The sequence below is a fragment of the Strongylocentrotus purpuratus genome, unplaced genomic scaffold, assembly GCF_000002235.5.
Source record: "Strongylocentrotus purpuratus isolate Spur 01 unplaced genomic scaffold, Spur_5.0 spur5_scaffold_15, whole genome shotgun sequence".
In the NCBI taxonomy this organism is placed as follows: domain Eukaryota; kingdom Metazoa; phylum Echinodermata; class Echinoidea; order Camarodonta; family Strongylocentrotidae; genus Strongylocentrotus; species Strongylocentrotus purpuratus.
In genome coordinates, this window is record NW_022145600.1 from 5537538 (window position 1) to 5560342 (window position 22805).

The 22805-nt window shown below is 34.4% G+C and overlaps 1 protein-coding gene across 1 annotated transcript; it reads right to left on the reverse strand.

Annotated features, from left to right (window-relative positions):
• Window positions 1-4199: 4199 nt before the first annotated feature.
• Window positions 4200-5156, reverse strand: LOC115924313 (rhodopsin, GQ-coupled-like). Its single transcript, XM_030986428.1, has one exon. It carries the CDS (start codon window positions 5154-5156, stop codon window positions 4200-4202), a length of 957 nt encoding a protein of 318 aa, XP_030842288.1.
• Window positions 5157-22805: the final 17649 nt, after the last annotated feature.

The following is a 22805-nucleotide window of genomic DNA, read 5'->3' on the forward strand; positions in this document are numbered from 1 at the left end:
CATAAGCATGCGATGGCAATATTGCAGGCAATACAAGGAAGACCTCCATGAAATTTACAACAGCCTGTTGGTTTCAATACGCAATATCCATTTGGATTGCCCACTGTTTACATGACACTTTCTTTTCTGAAGAATTTTTTTCTGCAAAAATAATAACCGGTTCTGCGTTTTAAGCGATTTGGTTGAAGTTCATCTTTAGAAAGCAGCTTTGATTGTCATTAGGACAAGTAACACGAACCGCTACAAAGAATATCGGATTCAATGCACCATCAATCAAAAAAAAAATTCCTCATTATTATCATCATTATTTTTAATCACCAGCACGCTTAAGGAAATATTCAACCTTAAAAGATAACGACACTAAAGATAGCGGAAATAATCAGAGAAGCAGACTACTGAAAGTTGCATGAAATATAAAGAGAAATAAGAAAGCTGTGCATTTTGTAGTAAAGTTGTAAATACTTTTCGTATGTTCAGCACTCAAAATTAGGTAAAGTCACTGTAATGAGGTGCCGCACAACTTTAATATTTAATTGCTAACACAAAAATATGGCTAAACTGTCAATTTTACAAGATGTATCACTCAGAAGGGTCTTTTGGGGGGACCTGCAGTTGTATGCTATCCATGCTATATTTTGAGTAGTGCCCTTAAAGGTACTATGTCCCTTTTGCAGCCAACCTCAAATGCTGTAGAACTTTGCAGGAATTATGAATATGTCATGTATGTCCTATCTGTGAAATTTAAACGTTAGCAGTGTCCTCATATTCAAATTACGCAAGGAAAACCGTTTACTTGCTAGACTTCACTGTCAGACACTATTGAGTGACTGACTGGCTTTTTTTCTTCTTTGGTAATAACATAGATCCTACATGAAAAGAGTTGTAAAGGGTACATGAGCGTTTGTCTACATCAATAACCCACTTCTTGTGATGGCCAAGATTAAACTGATTGAATCTTTGCGCAGCATAAAACGTATGACCATTCGGTACAATTGTCTGAAAATCAAGACTATTACTTTTGGGCTCTATAGCCCTAAAGTCGATTTGACAACTAATAGTCGTTATTTTCCCACTTGAAGACATTTTCAAGCCCCACCTTTTTTAGGGAAGTTCTAAATTAGTATTATCTTTCAAATGCAGTGGGAATTTAACTTTTTCATTTTTTTGGGGCTTGCAAATGGGACATAGTCCCTTTAAGGGAGATAAACAAAAATTAATGATATTTTGTGTACACGACAAACAGGAGAGATGTCCCTAAATTCCGTCGATGTGGATTAAAATCTAATTCGAGATTCTCATAGATTTAGTGATCTCATTATATTTCCAACATTCACGACCCTATTATTATTGCTCCAATTTGTTTCAAGCTTTCGCCATTTTGTTTCAATTTGTTCTGCTTTTACACAAATGAACCTATTACAAACGTTAGATTGCCCCTTTAAAATACATGTCAACTCTCGTTCATGTTTATCGCGGCAATATCTCTTTTTCTTAAATATTTGTTTGTTTGTTTATTTTTATTTTAGCACGGTGGCATACTTCAACCAATGGCTGTTCTTCATCATGGCCGTGCATATAAAAAACAATCACAATTTTACAAAGAAACATACATTATAGAGTAACATGGTTTACATACAAAGTTTAAAAAAACATACATATATATATATATATATATATATATACAAATAGGTTAGAAGGCGAGAAATCCAAACAAGCCCTAATTTAGAAAAAGAAAACGTACAGAAAAAAAAATCAGTTGTTTTTTATTGCTATTAGGAGTCGAACATGATGCTACAAATATCATAAACTCCTTTTGAAAGTATAAGTTGGTTTATATTTAGTTGCTACCGGCAATTTATTCCATAGTTTTACACCTTAATAACTTTAACTTTTCTTTTTGAAGCACGTTTTAATTCGTGGTAAAGTAAACATACGGGGAGCATTTCTTAAGCTATAGGAAGTGTATTCAAAATCAAATTTACTTAAAGATAATCCGGGTTGACTGGTCTGCAATTTTATACATTATGAATAGAACATGTTTGTTTATACGTCTCTCAACGAAGGTATCAACAAAAGATTGATACACAAGTCTAGTAAAGTATTTATTTCCACTCTTATTTCTGTTTTAAGTAATCTACTTTGAAAAATTGGTAGTTTTTGAATATTTTTCTTTCTTTGTATTATTCCAAAAAACATCACAATAATCTAAATTACTTTGAGAAATTGACTTCTAAAAAAAAAAATGCATTTTTTTGGCGATAAAATACAAATTCTTCGTAGTACTTTAACACAAATGTTTTACATTTTCTTCCCAATCTAGCTAGTTATCAATATATACTCCAAGGTATTTACACACAGTAACCTGATTCAGTTTTATGTTATCAATAAAAAGATCTAGATTTTTTTCCACGAATTCTTTTTCTAGATCCGATTAGTATTGTTTCACATTTCGATGTATTTAATGCCAGCCGATTACATGAAAGCCAATCAGATATTCCGTAAGTCTTGATTCAAATGTTTTTCAATATCTTTTAGAATATTGCAAGCATAATAAATGCAGGTATCATCGGCATATAATGAAACAGCACAACTGTTAAGACAGTTTGGTAAGTCGTTAATAAAGATCAAAAATAATAATGGTCCTAAATTTGACCCTTGTGTTACTCGACCTTTAATTGTCTGTGGATATGACTGAACACCATTTACGACAGTGAATTGTGCTTGATCGCTCAAGGAACTAAGAAACCATTTATATGCATGCTGATCTTATCCATTTAAACGCAGCTTATTTAACAATACCGAGTGGTCTACGGTATCGAAAGCTTTCTGTAAATTAATTTTTACCATTCCAATCACCTCCCTTCATCCATACAAGGTAAACAATCTTCCGTGACGTTCAAAAGTGCACTTAACGTAGAATGATGTGGTCTGAACCCTGATTGATTCACATTAATGATATTATTGTCATTAAAAAATGTATACAACTGATTAAAAACTGGTTTTTCTACAATTTTCGATAAAAGCTGACATGAATGCAAGATTTGTAAGATTTTCTTGACTCTATCGACCCCTTCTTGGGTATGAGAGTACAAATATATTTACAACATAGTATCAATATAACAATAGATAACAATAATTCACAAATGATAATATGAACAATGATAAACATAAGATATTATAAACAAAGACAAACATGTGATAATATGAACAATAATAAACATGTGATAATATGAACAATGATAAACATGATAATATGAATAAATAAACATATTTACAAATGAAGGCGAACTGGGCAATTTACCCTTCTACCGCTACGATTGTGCCTAACAACATTGCTTACTTGTGAGCTATAATTTACAGTATTACCATCTACCCTTGGCTCTTTTGAGAAATTTGAATGAAATACACTTCCGCATTTCAGTATTCAATATTTTATATCAAACGTATAGTTAAGTAGGTAAAGCGGAGGACCTTTGTTGGGCATTGTTGTTGCGTTTCATTCACTCGTTTAAAAAATCCGGCGGTGGTTTAAAGCGGTTTAATACCGCGTCATACAAATAAATACAATGGAAATCCCACTACCAGATACAAACGTAATCAATGAGAAGTTGTTCAATTGCCATGCCATATGTCCAACAATATTCCCAATAGTTTTTTCTCTACCTGCTCCATTCAAAATGTGTAATTAAACAGTTCCACACTACATTGGACAAATACGAAACCCCCATAAATCATCACAGCCTTTCTTTTTTAAAGGGGGCGCGTAAGAATGTACCAATATTTGTTAAATATGGAAACATTCATGTTTGTCGGGTTAAAATTCACCAAATGTTGTGTAAAACGTAATTAACATTTGAACATGCACGTATCTTATTTACCTAACATACGTAATACTGGATCTATTAATATTTTTGATAGCTACTAGTGTATCAAGAACACAACTCGTTTCTGCAGTACCCCCCTCTATGTACAACAAAAACTGTTTGACTCCCATTCCCAACTCTTGCCACCATCATGAGACTTCGATTGTCGATGGTTTTCGAATGGTAGTTTGTGAATGATCACAATTTTTCGTGTTCCATGTGATTTAGGCCCTTTATTTTTTTGTTATTTCGTTAATACCATACTTTCAGTCAAGTGTACTAAATTCGCCGATCGAAGAGTCTGCCATGAACGTTCAGATCGGTCTGGCATGATGCCTATCGTACGGGACGACAACATAGAATTTGGTTGAAGACCTCCTGAAAGTTGGGGTGCTTGAGCCCGTAGATGATCGGATTGACTACGCTGTTCGCAAACGTTATCATGGTACTGTAGAGAGTAAAGACGCTGGAACCAGGGATGAAGAAATTTACAGTTGTTGCTAGGAAACAGAGCATGAAAACACAAACGACCATGAAGAGATTCTTAGTGATCTCGATCTCCTTCCGGTTGATGGCCTTGATCATGGGCAGACGAGAACCTGCAGAAACGGACGAAGAAGCCTCTGTTGAGTTTGAACCGGTATCTTCATCAACCGCGTACTTGTCTCGAAACTGCTTATTATGTCGCAAGACATGGCATAAGATACGAATGTAAAATACAAGGGTGAGCAGAAGGGCATTGGCGATCAGAGCCCCTTGAAGTAAGATAAAATATGTTTCTAGTTCGTTTGTATCTGTCAATGAACATAGGCTGTAATATTCGGAATAACCGAGTGTTCCAATGCCAATAACAGGAGGTACGACCATGAATGAGATTGAGATTATCCAGATGATCACAACCATGATGGCGATTTTCTTCGGGGTATGAAGACCTTGATGACCACGAATAGATTTGGTGATGACGTACCAACGGACGAATGCAATAGCCACTAGGGAGTGTACACTGCAGCACACGCTGATGTATCCTACTGCGGCAACGGCTGCGCACACCGCCTCGTGCAGAGGGTACCTTCTTGTTTGACTTAGGAGACCAGCACTTTGGAACGGTAAGAAGGTACATGCCATGAAATCAGCGAAAGCCAGATTGACCACCAGGACATTGGTGATCGTCCGAAGCTTTCTGCAAACGATGACTGAAATGATGACGAGGGCGTTACCAAGAAGACCGACCAATGCGAATACGAGCAAAATGGCTGCAACAATTGCTCGATGTTTGAAAGCAACCACATTCATTTCTGATGTCACACTTGGAATTATCGTGATCATGTCCAAACTTGTTAACTCAACCTGTGTAACGACCAATGATCCACTAAGAAAATAAATATCTGTTGCGTTTTCCATTATAAAAAAAGCAATAAAGGCTACCGTTCCGCTATAGAGTATGGTCGCTTCCTAATGATGAAAAACGTTAACAACTGAGACCACACTTTGAAAGCGTTGTAGCATGCACTGGCAATATTGCAGACAACACAAGGTAGACCGTCATGTAACTTACATTAGCCTTTTGCTCTGACCAATACGCAATATCCATTAGGCTTCCCTACGGTTAAAATGCCAGTTCTTTCCAGAAGATATTTATTTTTTAAAATCCAGAATTATCAGCCAGAATTTATACGTGTGCAACTGCACAATAGCTTGCTTCAAGTCCTCGAATCTGTGATCGATTTATTGCCTCGGGCGAAATGTGCCGTTGTTCAATGATTGCAATATCCATACACTCGCACATTAATAAGCCTCTCTATCCACAAACTGCTTTTAATAACCGTTGCTGCTTCTTAGGCAATAAGGATAAAGTTTAACTTTAAAATTCAGCTTTGATTGTCATATTTAGACAAGTCATCAGGCACCAATACATGGATTGTCGGCAATAATGCACCGTCAATCAAAGAAAAATTAGGTAAAAAACTCTTTTCATTCGGAAAGAAAAACGTTAAAGTGGTCTTTAAAGAAAATACATAAAATAGACAGGACAACATCAGGAGTGGTAGTTCAAGGTGTCGGGAAACAGTGCTTGGAGCCAAAACAGAGCACTATATATTGATTTTGGTATCAATGCCAGATTTTATTTATTGATTTGTCCAGTTATCGTTCCGGTTTCAAACTGCATTAAATAGATCTAAAAACGAACATGATTTTGTTCTTCAAGAGTATAAGTGCATATATCCAAAGATTTTATATTCTATACAAATCAATATGGAAATATTCACCAAAGTTTTAAGGTTAAGAGTGCTGAAGAGATTTGTACTTAATTCATGAAAAGTGTGTATGTGTGTGGGTGAAGTGGAGAAGTGCCATTTTCATTCACTTAGAATTTATTGTAAAGCTGAAGGAAATCTTTAAGTCTGTTTTGAGGGATGTTGTTAATAACGTTTTGTTTTGTTTGTGATCTTTGGAGGATGTTTTAGACTTAGGGGCTGAGGGTGGGATGTGTAAGTGTGTGTGTGTGTGTGTGTTTGAGTGTGCATGCGTGCGCGCAGGTGTGTGTCATTTGCTTTCTATAATATTGCCGTAGAATCAAACAATTTTGTAAGTATATTGTGGAGATAACAATAAAATTTATTCATTAAACAATTATACAATTATTTTATTCTAATACGTCAAAAAACTCTTTGACAGTCAACGTGCACATCCATTGCCCCGTCTAAATATGAAATGATTATGAAAGCATCAGCAATCCGGTTTCAATTATCAATAGCACTGATCAGCTTTTTATTAGTGTATGTTGCGTTGTGATTTGCTCGGAAGGCATATTAGGAGTCACATTGTAAAATCTAAATGTTGGCAAACGTGAATTTTGTGAGTTTTTGAAAATACGTTAAAAGTCTTTAAAGTTTTAATTAAGCTAGGACAGTAAATCAATAGGTAGTTTCGATGTGTTAGCTACATCGAAAAGAACGGATCCCACCCCACCAAAAGGTAGTATTGCTGATATGTACACAACAGCCTTTAGTTACTTAATGAGTGAAACAAATACATTTCAGTAATTTACTTAAATCAATTGATGAATTTATCATGTTTAAGTACTTGACTGGAAATACAAAGGTCGTTGGTTCGAGCCCCGGCACAACTTAATATGTCCTTGATCAAGATATTTGTATCTACATTGCTCCTCTCCACCAATGTGTTAAACGGCTACCCGCTTGGATGTGAACGTCATTGTGTTTTGATTAATACGTGCGTGCCCGTAAAAGACGCTAGCTGAAATACTCACCAGGGAGTGGAGAATGAACACTGCATGATAGTAATTGAAACCAGAGACCGGGGTAAGAATGATACTGTAAGTGCATTTATAAGTCATTTAATGTAAAAGTGCTTCATAAGAAACATGTACTATTGTTATCAATATTATTACAAGCTAAATTGTTGTTTCTAAACGATTTGTGTAAATTCATGTATATCCTAAAATAAGAAAATACTAATACTAGACATGCATAATAACAAGGTTGATTTAAAATACAATTTCAATTGTACGAAAAAAGTTAAGCTTAACTGATATCAAATAGTTATGGGCTATTATAACTGTCCCTTTACACCGTCAAATTTCAATGTTAACTTTACGTGCTCGATAATTATTAGAACATTTATATATTCAAATCTCGGTCAGAGCATACATAAGCGCTATAAAAGAATCCACTATCATTATTAACATCATAATTTTTACCACCAGCACGCTTGAAGAAATAACAAACTAAAGAAAGCAGAAATAATCAGAGAAGTGGACTAGTGAAAGTTGCATGAAATCTGACAAAAAGTAAGAAAGCTGTGCATTTTGTTGTAAGAAAAACTACAAGTACACGAAAATACACCCAAAAAATGAACATCAACGACGTGAAAGTAAATCTACTGGAAAGCCGCTTTGAACAAATGAGTTTTGAGGGCATTTTGGAAGCAATCTAAATTTGAAATATAACGAATATCTTGTGGCAACTGATTCCATAGATAAGGTCAATCGTGTGCAAATGGCCTACCCCCATGATTTCGGAAAAACGAGCAACTTAGAATCGGATGATCTTAACTGTCTGGGAGGATTAAAGGCATCAACAAATTAATATTGTTCTCTGGGGCAGATCCATGTATACAGTGAAAAACAAGCAATAATAATTTGAATACAATATGGGATTCCACAGGTATGTAGTTGAGAAAAAATAGGAGTAATGTGAGAAGTACGTCTAGTAAAAGAAACAATACGGGCTGCTGAATTTAAATTTTGTAATTGTTGTAACCGTGAAAGTTGAGACTGTGGCATCTGAAACCAAAATGCATTACCAAAGTACATCATTATTCCCTAAAATCTTTGCTCTACCTGCTCCATTCAAAACTTTAAAGGTAATGCAAAGTTTGGGGAGATTTTGAAAAATGATAATAATGTTTTTTTAATGTTGATATTTTTAGATGCCACTATGGATATATTATATAAAATCACTGGAAAAGTTAGTCTGTAAAACACTTCTGCTTTCGAGAAATCGAATATTCATATTGACTGTTGCTCTTGTTAAATTTCAATATTTCAAATAGTGCATAAGACCATTCCATGGTAGCTGAGACCATGAAAATCTCAGAATATGCAGTTCTGATATATAATTTCCAAACAAAAATAGCAAATTGTACTCCAGAAACATTGTTTTAAAGCTATAGTAATATCAGCCTTTGGAGGGAGCTATACATCATAAAAAGTTTATTATTTACATTTTCATCACTTTAGACTCGATTTTAACCCCGCTCTCATCACCGGTCTCTGAACTTGACTGCTATATTCGTCCCTATTTTCACGAAGTGACGGTAGTGAGGAAAATCGTAACGCAAAGTGAATGCAATTTTTTTTTCACTACCGTCACTTCGTGAAAACAGCGACGATATTATGTATCTACAGGATAAGGGTTCTCTGCATCTGTAGGCTGATCATGACTAGCCGCAGCTGTCTCTCCAACAAGGTCCTTAACTCTGACCTGCAACCTCAGGAATACTTTCTGACATTCGTCTATTTACTTCTCCTCTTCCTCAAATACAGCATCTTCGATGAATTCGGAGAGAGCTTCATGTTTAACCTGGATATCTGTGTAGGCCTGTTCATAGTCCTTCTCTGCCTTGGTTATCTCATCACGTGGACGACTCTCCTGTACCAAGAACTCTAAGGCATTCCTAAACCGTGTAAACCTGGCCTTAGCACCTCTCCGTTTCAGCTTTAGGCTCTTTTCTTTAACGCAGATATACAAACGCCCTTCTGGCTCCAAACAGACGTATAAATAATAAAGAAATAAAGAAGTATGAAAAAGAAGTATTTGCATTTATAAAATATATCTAGTATTTTTTTTTTTTTTTTTTTAAAGCTTTTTTGCCTTTATTCAGATCTTCATAATTATACAAAATGATGAATAGGAACACAATTGTTCTTACAGTATAAACGTACATGTAGTACATTGTCTCATACATTGTAAACACAGACATCTTTCAAAAATATTTTCCATGAGTATCCAAACTAATAAAGTACACATTCAAAACAAGTGTACAGAATATGCTCCAATTCCTTTAAAAAGGAAAAGGTGACGGTAATACTTGGATACCACAATATACAAAGGAACAATTTTTACAACATAATAAGCAAATTAATTAATTCAATATACATTAAGCAATCTGAACAAAGATTTTCTTATATAAACAAAAAGTATAAGGTGAAGGTGCTGCTTCATAAACCATGATAACAAAATTTGTTATATTTACATATAATGTTATGGTGCATTTTTTATTATAACTATATAAAGGTCTTGTATCAGTAGAGGTCTTTAACTATACCGTTATTTAAAAAAATAAAAATATGAAATATAAACAACAAAGATAGCAGGTAAGTGTCCGGATCGATGAGAAAGTGAGGGAGTGAACAGGAAAAAGGAATTACAATATAATACAATCAGTTCCCCTGCCTTAAGGGGTAAAATTTTCCCATTTTTGATAATGTATTGGCAGTTTGTCCTTTAATTTTGCTTTTTCATGTTCAACTTTTTTTGAGTTCTCTACAGCCTTACATATTTCTTTACTAGATGGGAACTTTCCTTTTTTACGATTACTGTAAATCATATATTTGACCAAAATCAATACATGATTTAACAATATATTATCTTTCATATTTTTTCTGAAACCAAGCAAAACATCAATCCATTGCATATTAAGAAACTGAAACATCTTTAAACTGTTTCCCATCTCATTCCATATTCTGGACCCTTCAGAACATTCAAAGAAAATATGACGATAGGTTTCTACTTCTTTTCTACAAAAGGAACATAAATTTGACTGTGTTAATCCAAAAAGATACAATTTATCATTACAAAAGATGATGTTATGTAAAAGTTTATACTGAAATTCCCTTAACTTCCCATCCAGAGTGGAAAATCTAGGGATTGAGAAACATGTTGTAGTTTCCGACTTATCTAAATTTAAAGCTATTACCTCTGGATGTTTAAAAGCAAATGCATCTTGTATTATAGCAATAAAAATGTTATAGAGCATTTTGGAAGAGACAGACTCAAAAGAATACACTGTTTTGTTAATGATAAAGTTAATGTTTGAAAGATCAACAGTGTCATTTAGAGTATCATCTCTCCCTCTGCAAATTCTCTTAATCTTCCAGGCAGCTGGCAATTTGGTGTATAGATCATTAAGAAAAAACAGATCGTCTACATTAAGACCTTTCCTTATGAAATAGTCCCCTGATCTCATATCACCTTCAGCGTCCGTCAAATGTTTAACTTGAAAAATGTTCACATGAAACAATTTTGCATTAAAAGGAATTATCCTACCTTCAATAAAAATATTGTTAAAGATAATTTGATTTTCATTATGTGTTTCTTTTACAATATATTCCTTCTCCTTTAGATAATTCCAGATGTTCAAAAAATCCAAGTATATATTGGGTGCCTTAATGTTGATTGTTTTGGGATTATAATTGCAAAGAAATATTAACTTTCCTCCTACCGTTCTGAATATATATTCGAAAAATTGTTTCCATTTCATGTCATTATTGCCACCAAGCAGTTTCTTAATCCACACTACACGCTGCGCATAGATCATGTACTTGAAATTCAACATTTTCAAACCCCCTTTATCATAGTTCAAATATAAAATATTCCTTTTTATCTTATCCTGTCCATTCCATATAAAATTAAAACATATCTTTTCAACTTCCTTGAAAACACTTGGTGGTACCGAAATTATAGAAGACACATATAGTAATTTAGAGATTGCAAAAACTTTAACCAACTGAATTTTCCCAAAAAGTGTTAAATCCCGTTGCTTCCACCACCCTAACAATCTTTTTATTTTGCTCAATATTTCCTTATAATTCATTTCTTCTTTAACATTAATATCCAAAGAAAAGTATATTCCAAGAACTTTTACCAGAGAAACCATCTTACCTATTGTTATACCGGTCAAATTGTCATTACTGTGACCAGAAGAACCAAGCTTCATAATTTGTGTTTTGTCCCTATTAATTTTTAAACCAGATACCTGAGAGAAGGAATCTAATATTTTTTCTAAGATTTTCATGTCTTCTGTGTCTTTCAAAAAAATTGAACAGTCGTCCGCATACATTACTATCTTCGTCTGTATATTGCCTATCAAAATACCTTTTAATTTTTGTTCATTGCGAATAACCACTGCTAATGTTTCTATGATTAACAAGAATAAATATGGACTTAAGGGATCTCCTTGTCTTACTCCCCTGCCTATTTCAAAATAGCCTGTGGAAAAGCCCCCATTCATGACACAGCTAACTACATTTTTGTACAATACTTCTATCCATCTACAAAAATATGGGCCGAAACCATATTTTTTCAGTAAGAAATTCATATATGAGTGTGAGACAGTGTCAAAAGCTTTCTCGAAATCAACTGTTACTAGAAAACCCTGTACCTTGTATACCTGTGTGAAAAATATGACATCGTCAATAATTCTCACCGCTTCTCCTATATTCCTACCAGGCAAAAAACCAACTTGATCTACATGTATCACCTCTTCCAATACATTCTTTATTTTTTCCGCCAACACTTTAGACAAAAGTTTATAATCCACATTAAGGAGGGTAATTGGTCTGTAATTGCGAATATATAAAGGGTTTTTATCTTCTTTTTTTATTACCGTTATTACACCCTGTTTCTGTGTGGTGGACAATTCACCCTTCTCAAAGGAGGCATTGAAGGAGTCCAAAACAAGGTTCCCTATATCAGGCCAAAAAATGCGATAAAATTCCACTGACAAACCGTCATTCCCAGGCGATTTGTTTAAAGACATTTTATTTAACATTGAAGTACATTCCCCAAATGTAATTTTCTCATCACACGACTTCTTACTAGCTTCACTTATATTTAAGTGAGACATATTAAAAAAGAGATCATCTGTCCTATCCATCTTTTCATTTTCTGAGTATAGTTTATGATAAAAATGTTTAATTTCTTTTAAAATTTGTTTTGGATTAGACGTTTCTTCATTCCTACCATCTAATTGTAATTTGTCTATAAATGTTTTTTTCTGATTGGATGCCAACAGTTGTTTAAAATAATTTTCATTGATTTCACTTTCTTCAAACCATTTTGCACGCGATCTAACTTTTAACCCGACTACTTTCTGATCATATAACACTTTGAGTTCCTTTCTCTTTGACTCTAAATTTTGTAAGGTATCATTATCTGGAGAAATAACCAATGAAAGTTCAAGCTTCTGAATATCTCTCTGTATTTTGCGTAGGTTTTCCTTCGTTTCTTGTGCCCTACCTTTGGAATATTTCTTTGTTTTTTCATGAACTTTCATTTTAACGAAATCCCACAGGACTCTGGCGTCTGTAATATCTTTCTTCCCCTGATCTACGACAGATTTAATTTCTGCTCTCATATATTGAACATATTCTACATCTAAACACAGACTATTATTGAACTTCCAGTAAGATGGACCTATATTCTGAAAAAAATTATCACCCAAAGACAAACCTAGATGGATGGCAGAGTGATCGGGAGCTATGGAGGGTATTATATTACACTCGGCAATTTGTTTCTCCAGTTCGTTTGAAACTATCCAATAGTCTAACCTACTTTGAATTAAAGGGTTATTTTGTCTGTAAGTAAATTGAATCGTATCTAGGTTTCTTTTCCTCCATATATCCAGCATATCAAACCTTCCAAGGAAATCCTCGAATTCTAAATTAAACTTGTGACCTCTAATACTCCCTTTACTTGAAATATCCAATTCAAAATTCCGAATCATATTTAAGTCGCCACCAATTATCATAAGGGATTTGTTTAAATTGAATTTATTTAGTCGAACACTTAAATGATTTAAAAAATCTATTTGTTCCTGCTTTTTTTCTCGAACTGGAAAATAAACATTACAAATAATGTATCTTATGTTTTGTACCTCAATTTCTAAAATAATGTACCTCCCGTCTGAATCACACTCACTTCTCAATACCTTCAACTTCAGTTTTTGTGAAATCAGAATACCAACTCCTCGACTGTGGTTGCTCCCGTGACTAAAAAAACATTCCCCACTCCATTCCCTCTCCCATCGATCCTCAACATCGTTTGTACTAAAAGTTTCCTGAAAAAAAATTATATCTCCTCTCTGTCTACTCCACTTTACTATAGCATTCCTTTTGGTAACGTCTCTAAGACCCTTAACATTCAATGAAACAAAATTCAACAGATCGTTCTTCCTATCCATCATGCATTATTACATTTTCTAATATACGTATATATACGATCAACACCTCATTTGTCCTTAGATCATTAAATTGAACATTAAATATCGACAAGTGTACCAATGATAGCATTTTTGCACCTTTCACCTTAACATAAAAAGACACAACACTAATACAAAGACAAAACATCACAACACACACACACAAACAAAAACTAACCAAAAACACACAAAAACGTGGGCGCATCATAGCGCACCGAAAGGAACCGAGGGCCCGCCGCAAGAAGCTAAAACCCCCTTTTCCGGACCATTTTAACTAACTTTTTGTTAACTTGCTGTACTCCATCCCCCTACTCTATAAAGTACATACCACTTCTAACATATTCTCTCTATATATTTAGGTTCTAATAAATTAATTTCAATGGGTAGCTTATAAGTATCCTGAAACAAAACAAGTTGTATGGACAATAACAGCTTTCTTGTGAAAAAAAGGAAAAAAAGAAAGAAAAAAGGAAAGAAAAAGAGGACGACTGCTAATAAAATTCTTCTTCTGAAATATGGAGATCTTTTCCATAACAATTACTTTTTTTTAAAAATAATTTCACAGTCATACAATTCTCTATAGTACAACTTTTTTAAGTACATAGAAATTGTAAGTTAACAATAACACGAATATCAATTGAGAGCGCAATGAACCACATTCCAGACAATATCATATGAGAAAATTTGGACACCATTCATTTCTTTATGACCACGTTTTGATCCATTTCATTCAGAAGTATGAAAATGAATCATTCGATTGACCTAAATACATACTTTATTTCCTCTAAATAAACATTATAAGAGGTGGTCATAAATTAGGTATGAAATGAAATCTTTCCCAACTGTCTCATCTCTAACCTGATTCATTTCACCTGTCTCTTTTCATCTTAAGCAACGAGAGTCGTAATATATTCAATGTAAACGATTTTCAAAAACATTTCATATACTGTACAATTTATGTACTTTGAGATGAGGTTAAAATCAATGAGTTTACATCTTGAACTAATTGAACTCATAGGCCCGTATTCTGAAGTCAGGTTTAGTTAAACCTAGGTTTAACTTTAAACCCGGGTTTAACTAAGCCAGACTTCAGGTCTAAGTATCATTTCAGTTTCTGAAAGCCAGGTTTAGTTAAACCCAGGTTTAAGTCTAAAACCCAGGTTTAAAGTTAAGCCAAGGTTTAACTACCATGGAGATGTAGTCTGCTTCTACTGCACATGCTCAGTACAGCTCATCCATCTTCAAGGGTAGCTGATATAGGCTTTTTTATAGCTGGATTTCGTGCTGCAAATTTAATAACTTCAATTTAAACTAGACTTTAATTCGTCACTTAGACGAATTAGGTGATACGTATGATAATGGTTTACATAACGAATAATGCATTACACGATATATTATTTTATAAAATGCTTCTCCCATTTATATGCTTCTCCCATTATGATCTATCCATATGTCAAGATTAAATTGTGTCTCCTTGATCATCATGGATCTAGGGAAGATAGATTGAAACAAGATATGACCTTTGACCCTGTGCAGTAACCAGTTACACATTTGACTCTAATTTACATCATGAAGAACACCTTTTGACGATTTTATCTTATTCAAAGAAATGAAAATGTAATTGATAAATGATTATCATCATTATGATAATGATCATGATCATGACCGCGATCTTGACATCTTATTGAAAAAATAAGGATTGATTTAGATAGCATATAGTCTAAGCTACAACATACTTAAAAATCAACAAAATCCAAGCAGAACTAATGGCGATATTGCTCGCAAAAGACAGGAATGTAGAATCCAGATTTGAGAAAAAGTCATCTCCCATAGGGATTACACGCAAAAAGTAATGGATTAAGCGATTCTACGTGTTTAAATAATCAAAGGAGAAGGTACAGTGATAGGTCAAAAAGAAAATAGTGAAGAAAAAAATTGTTGTAGACACCCGGAATCGAACCAGGGATCTCGAGGTTGAAAGTCAAGTGCGTTACTGATATACCAAAACATCTCCCATAGCGATTACACGTAAACGGGAAATGGAATTCTGAAGTCTTACATTGCAAGTGAAATATGAGCATAATCCCGGCATATGATCGAAAAATAAAGTGCACACTGGAGATAGCCTTTTGTCTCCGCTACAACATACTTGAAGTTCAGCGTAAACAAAGATAAAACAACAGAGATATTGCTCGCGAAAGACGGAAATGTAGAATCCAGTTTTGAGAAAAAGTCATGTCCCATAGACAATACACGCAAAATGTGAAAAACTTACATGCCTCCTTTAATCGCAAAAATACGCCATGATACCTTTGTCAAACTGGAAAGGTGTGGTCACTGCATTTGTAGAAAATTATCTCAGCTAGAACATATCAAAATTTTAAACAAAATCAATCAATATTTACAGAGATACAATCAATTTTCCAAAAATATGCAAACGTCAAAATATGCAAATTGAAATTTTGAGTTTGGAGGCCATTATGATGACGTCATTAGTTAATTGAGGGTCAAATGAGACATGAAATCATATCTCCGACTCATAATCTATCTCAATATGACAAAATATTGGGAGTTCATATCTTTTCCGAAGAGTTAAAAAGATTTTTGTATAGGCATGTTTTTGCTCATGTATTGTGGATAAAGATAACGCAGGTCCGCGCGCGCTGTCAACTTTGACGGACGCTCATTGCGTTATTAAAGGGTTAACAAGTTATCAAAATGCTTGGAAAAATGTGCCAAATATGATGATAGAAAAATTTCGGCGATTCTATGTTGGAAAACGCTAGTACGCGCAAAAAACAGGCGCGCATGCGCGTGAGCATAATTTTTTTATCAAATGCTCCATATGGCCTGAAACGTATGCAAAAAAAATTTGGGATGATTTAGAGCATTTTAAATTTTTGCGCGCGCGTAAACGCGCGGGCGAACGCGCACGCGCGCATTTGCGCACGTTTATTGACCTGAAATTGACCGGACGGATATTGATCTTAATCGTGATAATTATGAATGAGAAATACTTTTCCGTTATGAAGATATGATCATAAGTTGATTTTCACAAAATGGCGCCTGGATGACGTCACGATGAGTTTGAGTTTTTGAAAAGTCACGCAGTTCTAAGTTAGGCTAAGATCTATCATCATGGCAAGTTTCATGATAATGGCTTTAGCCATTCTTGAGATATCCTGCGAACAAAATTGAGGAAGAATAATAATAATTTCTTCTATACAGACACAAAATAAATACTAGACTTTAATTCGTCACTTAGACGAATTAGGTGATACGTATGATAATGGTCTACATAACGAATAATGCATTACACGATATATTATTTTGCTTCTCCCATTCATATGCTTCTCCCATTATGATCTATTCATATGTCAAGATTAAATTGTGTCTCCTTGATCATCATGGATCTAGGGAAGATAGATTGAAACAATATATGACCTTTGACCCTGTGCAGTAACCAGTTACACATTTGACTCTAATTTACATCATGAAGAACACCTTTTGACGATTTTATCTTATTCAAAGAAATGAAAAAGTAATTGATAAATGATTAGCATCATTATGATAATGATGATCGTGATGATCATGATCATGATCATGAGCGCGATCATGACATCTTATTGAAAAAATGAGGGTTGATTTAGATAGCATATAGTCTCAGCTACAACATACTCAAAAATCAACAAAATCCAAGCCGGAATAATGGCGATATTGCTCGCAAAAGACAGGAATGTAGACTCCAGATTTGAGAAAAAGTCATCTCCCTTAGGGATTACACGCAAAAAGTAATGGATTAAGTGAAAATAGGGTAATAATAAAGTAAAAAGGGTTATTTATGACATTATTTGCGAATCTACGTGTTTAAATAATCAAAGGAGATGGTACAGTGAAGGTCAAAAGGAAAACAAAGTGAAAAAAAAAAGTGTTGGAGACACCCGGACTCGAACCAGGGATCTCGAGGTTGGAAGTCAAGTGCGTTACCGATATACCAAAACATCTCACATAGCGATTACACGTAAACGGGAAATGGAATTCAGAAATCCTACTTTGCAAGTGAAAAATGAGCATGATCCCGGCATCTAATCGAAAAATAAAGTGTACTTTTTTGATAGCTCATTGTTTCAGCTACAACATATCCAAAGCTCAGCGAAAACAAAGCTAAAACAACGGAGATTTTGCTCGCGAAAGACAGGAGTGTAGAATCCAGTTTTGAGAAGAAGTCATGTCCCATAGAGAATACACGCAAAATGCGAAAAATTGACATGACTCCTTTAATCGCAAAAATACACCATGATACTTTTGTCAAAAATAAAAATTGTGAGTACTTCATTTGTAGAAAATTGTCTCAGCTAGAACATATCAAAATTAAAAAGAAAATTGATCCATATTTACAGAGATACAATCAATTTTCCAAAAATATGCTGACGTCATAATATGCAAATTAAAATTTTGAGTTTGGAGGCCATTATGATGACGTCATGAGTTAATTGAGGATCAAATGAGACATGAAATCATATCTCCGACTCATAATCCATCCAAATATGAAAAAATATTAGGAGTTTCTATCTATTCTAAAGAGTTACAATGAATTTTATATAGGCATGTTTTTGCCCATGTATTGTGGATAAAGATAACGCAAATCCGCGCGTGCTGTCAACTTTGACGGACGCTCATTGCGTTAATAAAAGGTGAACAAATTATCAAAATGCTTGGAAAAATGTACCGAATATGATGACAGAAAAAAATCGGCGATTCTATGTTGCAAAATGCCAGTACGCGCGAAAACGCGCGCGCATGCGCGTGTGCGTAATTTTTTTTATCAAATGCTCCATATGGCCTGAAACGTATGCAAAAAAAATTTGGGATGATTTGGAGCCTTTTAAATTTTTGCGCGCGCGTAAACGCGCGGACGAACGCGCACGCGCGCATTTGCGCACTTTTTTTGACCTCAACTTGACTGGACCGATATTTATCTTAATCGTGATTATTATGAATGAGAAATACTTTTCCGTTATGAAGATATGATCATTAGTTGATTTTCACAAAATGGCGCCTGGATGACGTCACGATAATTTTGACTCTCTAAAAAGTCACGCAGTTCTAAGTTAGACTAAGATCTATCATCATGGCAAGTTTCATGATAATGGCTTTATTCAGTCTTGAGATATCCTGCGAACAAATTCGAGGAAGAATAATAATAAATAATAATAAATAAATAAATAATAAAAATCTTGACGAAATCAAAAGGTGATACGTCTACGTACGTATCACCTAACTAGACTTTAATTCGTCACTTAGACGAATTAGGTGATACGTATGATAATGGCTTACATAACGAATAATGCATTACACGATATATTATTTTATAAAATCCTTCACCCATTTATATGCTTCTCCCATTATGATCTATCCATATGTCAAGATTAAATTGTGTCTCCTTGATCATCATGGATCTAGGGAAGATAGATTGAAACACTATATGACCTTTAACCCTGTGCAGTAACCAGTTACACATTTGACTCTAATTTACATCATGAAGAACACCTTTTGACGATTTTTATCTTATTCAAAGAAATGAAAATGTAATTGATAATTGATTATCATCATTATGATTATGATGATCATGATGATAATGATCATGATCATGAGCGCGATCCTGACATCTTATTGAAAAAATAAGGATTGATTTAGATAGCATATAGTCTAAGCTACAACATACTCAAAAATCAACAAAATCCAAGCAGAACTAATGGCGATATTGCTCGCAAAAGACAGGAATGTAGAATCCAGATTTGAGAAAAAGTCATCTCCCTTAGGGATTACACGCAAAAAGTAATGGATTAAGTGATAATAGGGTAATAATAAAGTAAAAAGGGTTGTTTATGACATTATTTGCGATTCCACGTGTTTAAATAATCAAAGGAGATGGTACAGTGAAAGGTCAAAAGGAAAAAAAAGTGAAGAAAAAAATTGTTGAAGACACCCGGACTCGAACCAGGGATCTCAAGGTTAGAAGTCAAGTGCGTTACTGATATACCAAAACATCTCCCATAGCGATAACACGTAAACGGGAAATGGAATTCTGAAGTCCTACTTTGCACGTGAAATATGAGCATGATCCCGGCATATGATCGAAAAATAAAGTGCACACTGGAGATAGCTCATTGTTTCAGCTACAACATACCCAAAGCTCAGCAAAAACAAAGCTAAAACAACGGAGATATTGCTCGCAAAAGAGGGAAATGTAGAATCCAGTTTTGAGAAATAGTCATGTCCCTTAGACAATACACGCAAAATGTGAAAAATTGACATGCCTCCTTTAATCGCAAAAATACGACATGATACCTTTGTCAAAATGAAAAATTGTGGTCACTGCATTTGTAGAAAATTATCTCAGCTAGAACATATCAAAATTTGCAAGAAAGAAAATCAATATTTACAGAGATACAATCAATTGTCCAAAAATATGCAAACGTCATACTATCAAAATTTAAATTTTGAGTTCGGAGGCCATTATGATGACGTCTTTAGTTAATTGAGGGTCAAATGAGACATCAAATCATATCTCCACCCCTTAATCTATCTAAATATGAAAAAATATTGGGAGTTCCTATCTATTCTGAAGAGTAACAAAGAATTTTGTATAGGCATGTTTTTGCTCATGTATTGTGGATAAAGAAAACGCAGGTCCGCGCGCGCTGTCAACTTTGACGGACGCTCGTTGCGTTATTAAAAGGTTAACAAGTTATCAAACTGCTTGGAAAAATGTGCCAAATATGATGATAGAGAAAATTCGGCGATTCTATGTTGCAAAATGCTAGTACGCGCAAAAAACACGCGCGCATGCGCGTGAGCATAATTTTTTGTCAAATGCTTTAAATGGCCTAAAACGTATGCAAATTTTTTTTTGGATGATTTAGAGCATTTTTAATTTTTGCGCGCGCGTAAACGCGCGGATGAACGCGCACGCGCGCATTTACGCACGTTTATTGACCTGGAATTGACGGGACGGATATTGATCTTAATCATGATAATTATGAATGAGAAATACTTTTCCGTTATGAAGATATGATCATAAGTTGACTTATACAAAATGGCGTCTGGATGACGTCACGATGACTTTGAGTTTTTGAAAAGTCACGCAGTTCTAAGTTAGACTAAGATCTATCATCATGGCAAGTTTCATGATAATGGCTTTAGCCATTCTTGAGATATCCTGCGAACAAAATTGAGGAAGAATAATAATAATTTCTTCTATACAGACACAAAATAAATACTAGACTTTAATTCGTCACTTAGACGAATTAGGTGATACGTATGAAAATGGTCTACATAACGAATAATGCATTACACGATATATTATTTTGTAAAATGCTTCTCCCATTCATATGCTTCTCCCATTATGATCTATTCATATGTCAAGATTAAATTGTGTCTCCTTGATCATCATGGATCTAGGGAAGATAGATTGAAACAATATATGACCTTTGACCCTGTGCAGTAACCAGTTACACATTTGACTCTAATTTACATCATGAAGAACACCTTTTGACGATTTTTATCTTATTCAAAGAAATGAAAATGTAATTGATAAATGATTATCATCATTATGATAATGATGATCATGATGATCATGATCATGATCATGAGCGCGATCATGACATCTTATTGAAAAAATGAGGGTTGATTTAGATAGCATATAGTCTCAGCTACAACATACTCAAAAATCAACAAAATCCAAGCCAAAATAACGGCGATATTGCTCGCAAAAGACAGGAATGTAGACTCCAGATTTGAGAAAAAGTCATCTCCCATAGGGATTACACGCAAAAAGTAATGGATTAAGTGAAAATAGGGTAATAATAAAGTAAAAAGGGTTATTTATGACATTATTTGCGAATCTACGTGTTTAAATAATCAAAGGAGATGGTACAGTGAAGGTCAAAAGGAAAAAAAAGTGGAAAAAAAAGTGTTGGAGACACCCGGACTCGAACCAGGGATCTCGAGGTTGGAAGTCAAGTGCGTTACCGATATACCAAAACATCTCCCATAGCGATTACACGTAAACGGGAAATGGAATTCAGAAATCCTACTTTGCAAGTGAAATTTGAGCATGATCCCGGCATCAAATCGAAAAAAAAGTGCACACTTTTGATAGCTCATTGTCTCAGCTACAACATATTCGAAGCTCAGCGAAAACAAAGCTAAAACAATGGAGATTTTGCTCGCGAAAGACAGGAGTGTAGAATCGAGTTTTGAGAAAAAGTCATGTCCCATAGAGAATACACGCAAAATGCGAAAAATTGACATGCCTCCTTTAATCTCAAAAATACACCATGATACTTTTGTCAAAAATAAAAATTGTGAATACTACATTTGTAGAAAATTGTCTTAGCTAGAACATATCAAAATTAAAAAGAAAATTGATCAATATTTTCAGAGATACAATCAATTTTCCAAAAATATGCTGACGTCATAATATGCAAATTAAAATTTTGAGTTTGGAGGCCATTATGATGACGTCATGAGTTAATTGAGGATAAAATGAGACATGAAATCATATTTCCGACTCATAATCTATCATAATATGAAAAAATATTAGGAGTTTCTATCTATTCTTAAGAGTTACAATGAATTTTATATAGGCATGTTTTTGCCCATGTATTGTGGATAAAGATAACGCAAATCCGCGCGTGCTGTCAACTTTGACGGACGCTCATTGCGTTAATAAAAGGTGAACAAATTATCAAAATGCTTGGAAAAATGTACCAAATATGATGACAGAAAAAAATCGGCGATTCTATGTTGCAAAATGCCAGTACGCGCGAAAACGCGCGCGCATGCGCGTGCGCGTAATTTTTTTATCAAATGCTCCATATGGCCTGAAACGTATGCAAAAAAAATTTGGGATGATTTAGAGCATTTTAATTTTTTGCGCGCGCGTAAACGCACTGACGAGCGCGCACGCGCGCATTTACGAACGTTTATTGACCTAAAATTGATCGGACGGATATTGATCTTAATTATGATAAATATGAATGAAAAATTACTATTCGTTATGAAGATATGATCATTAGTTGATTTTCACAAAATGGCGCCTGGATGACGTCACGATGACTTTGAGTCTTTGAAAATTCACGCAGTTCTAAGTTA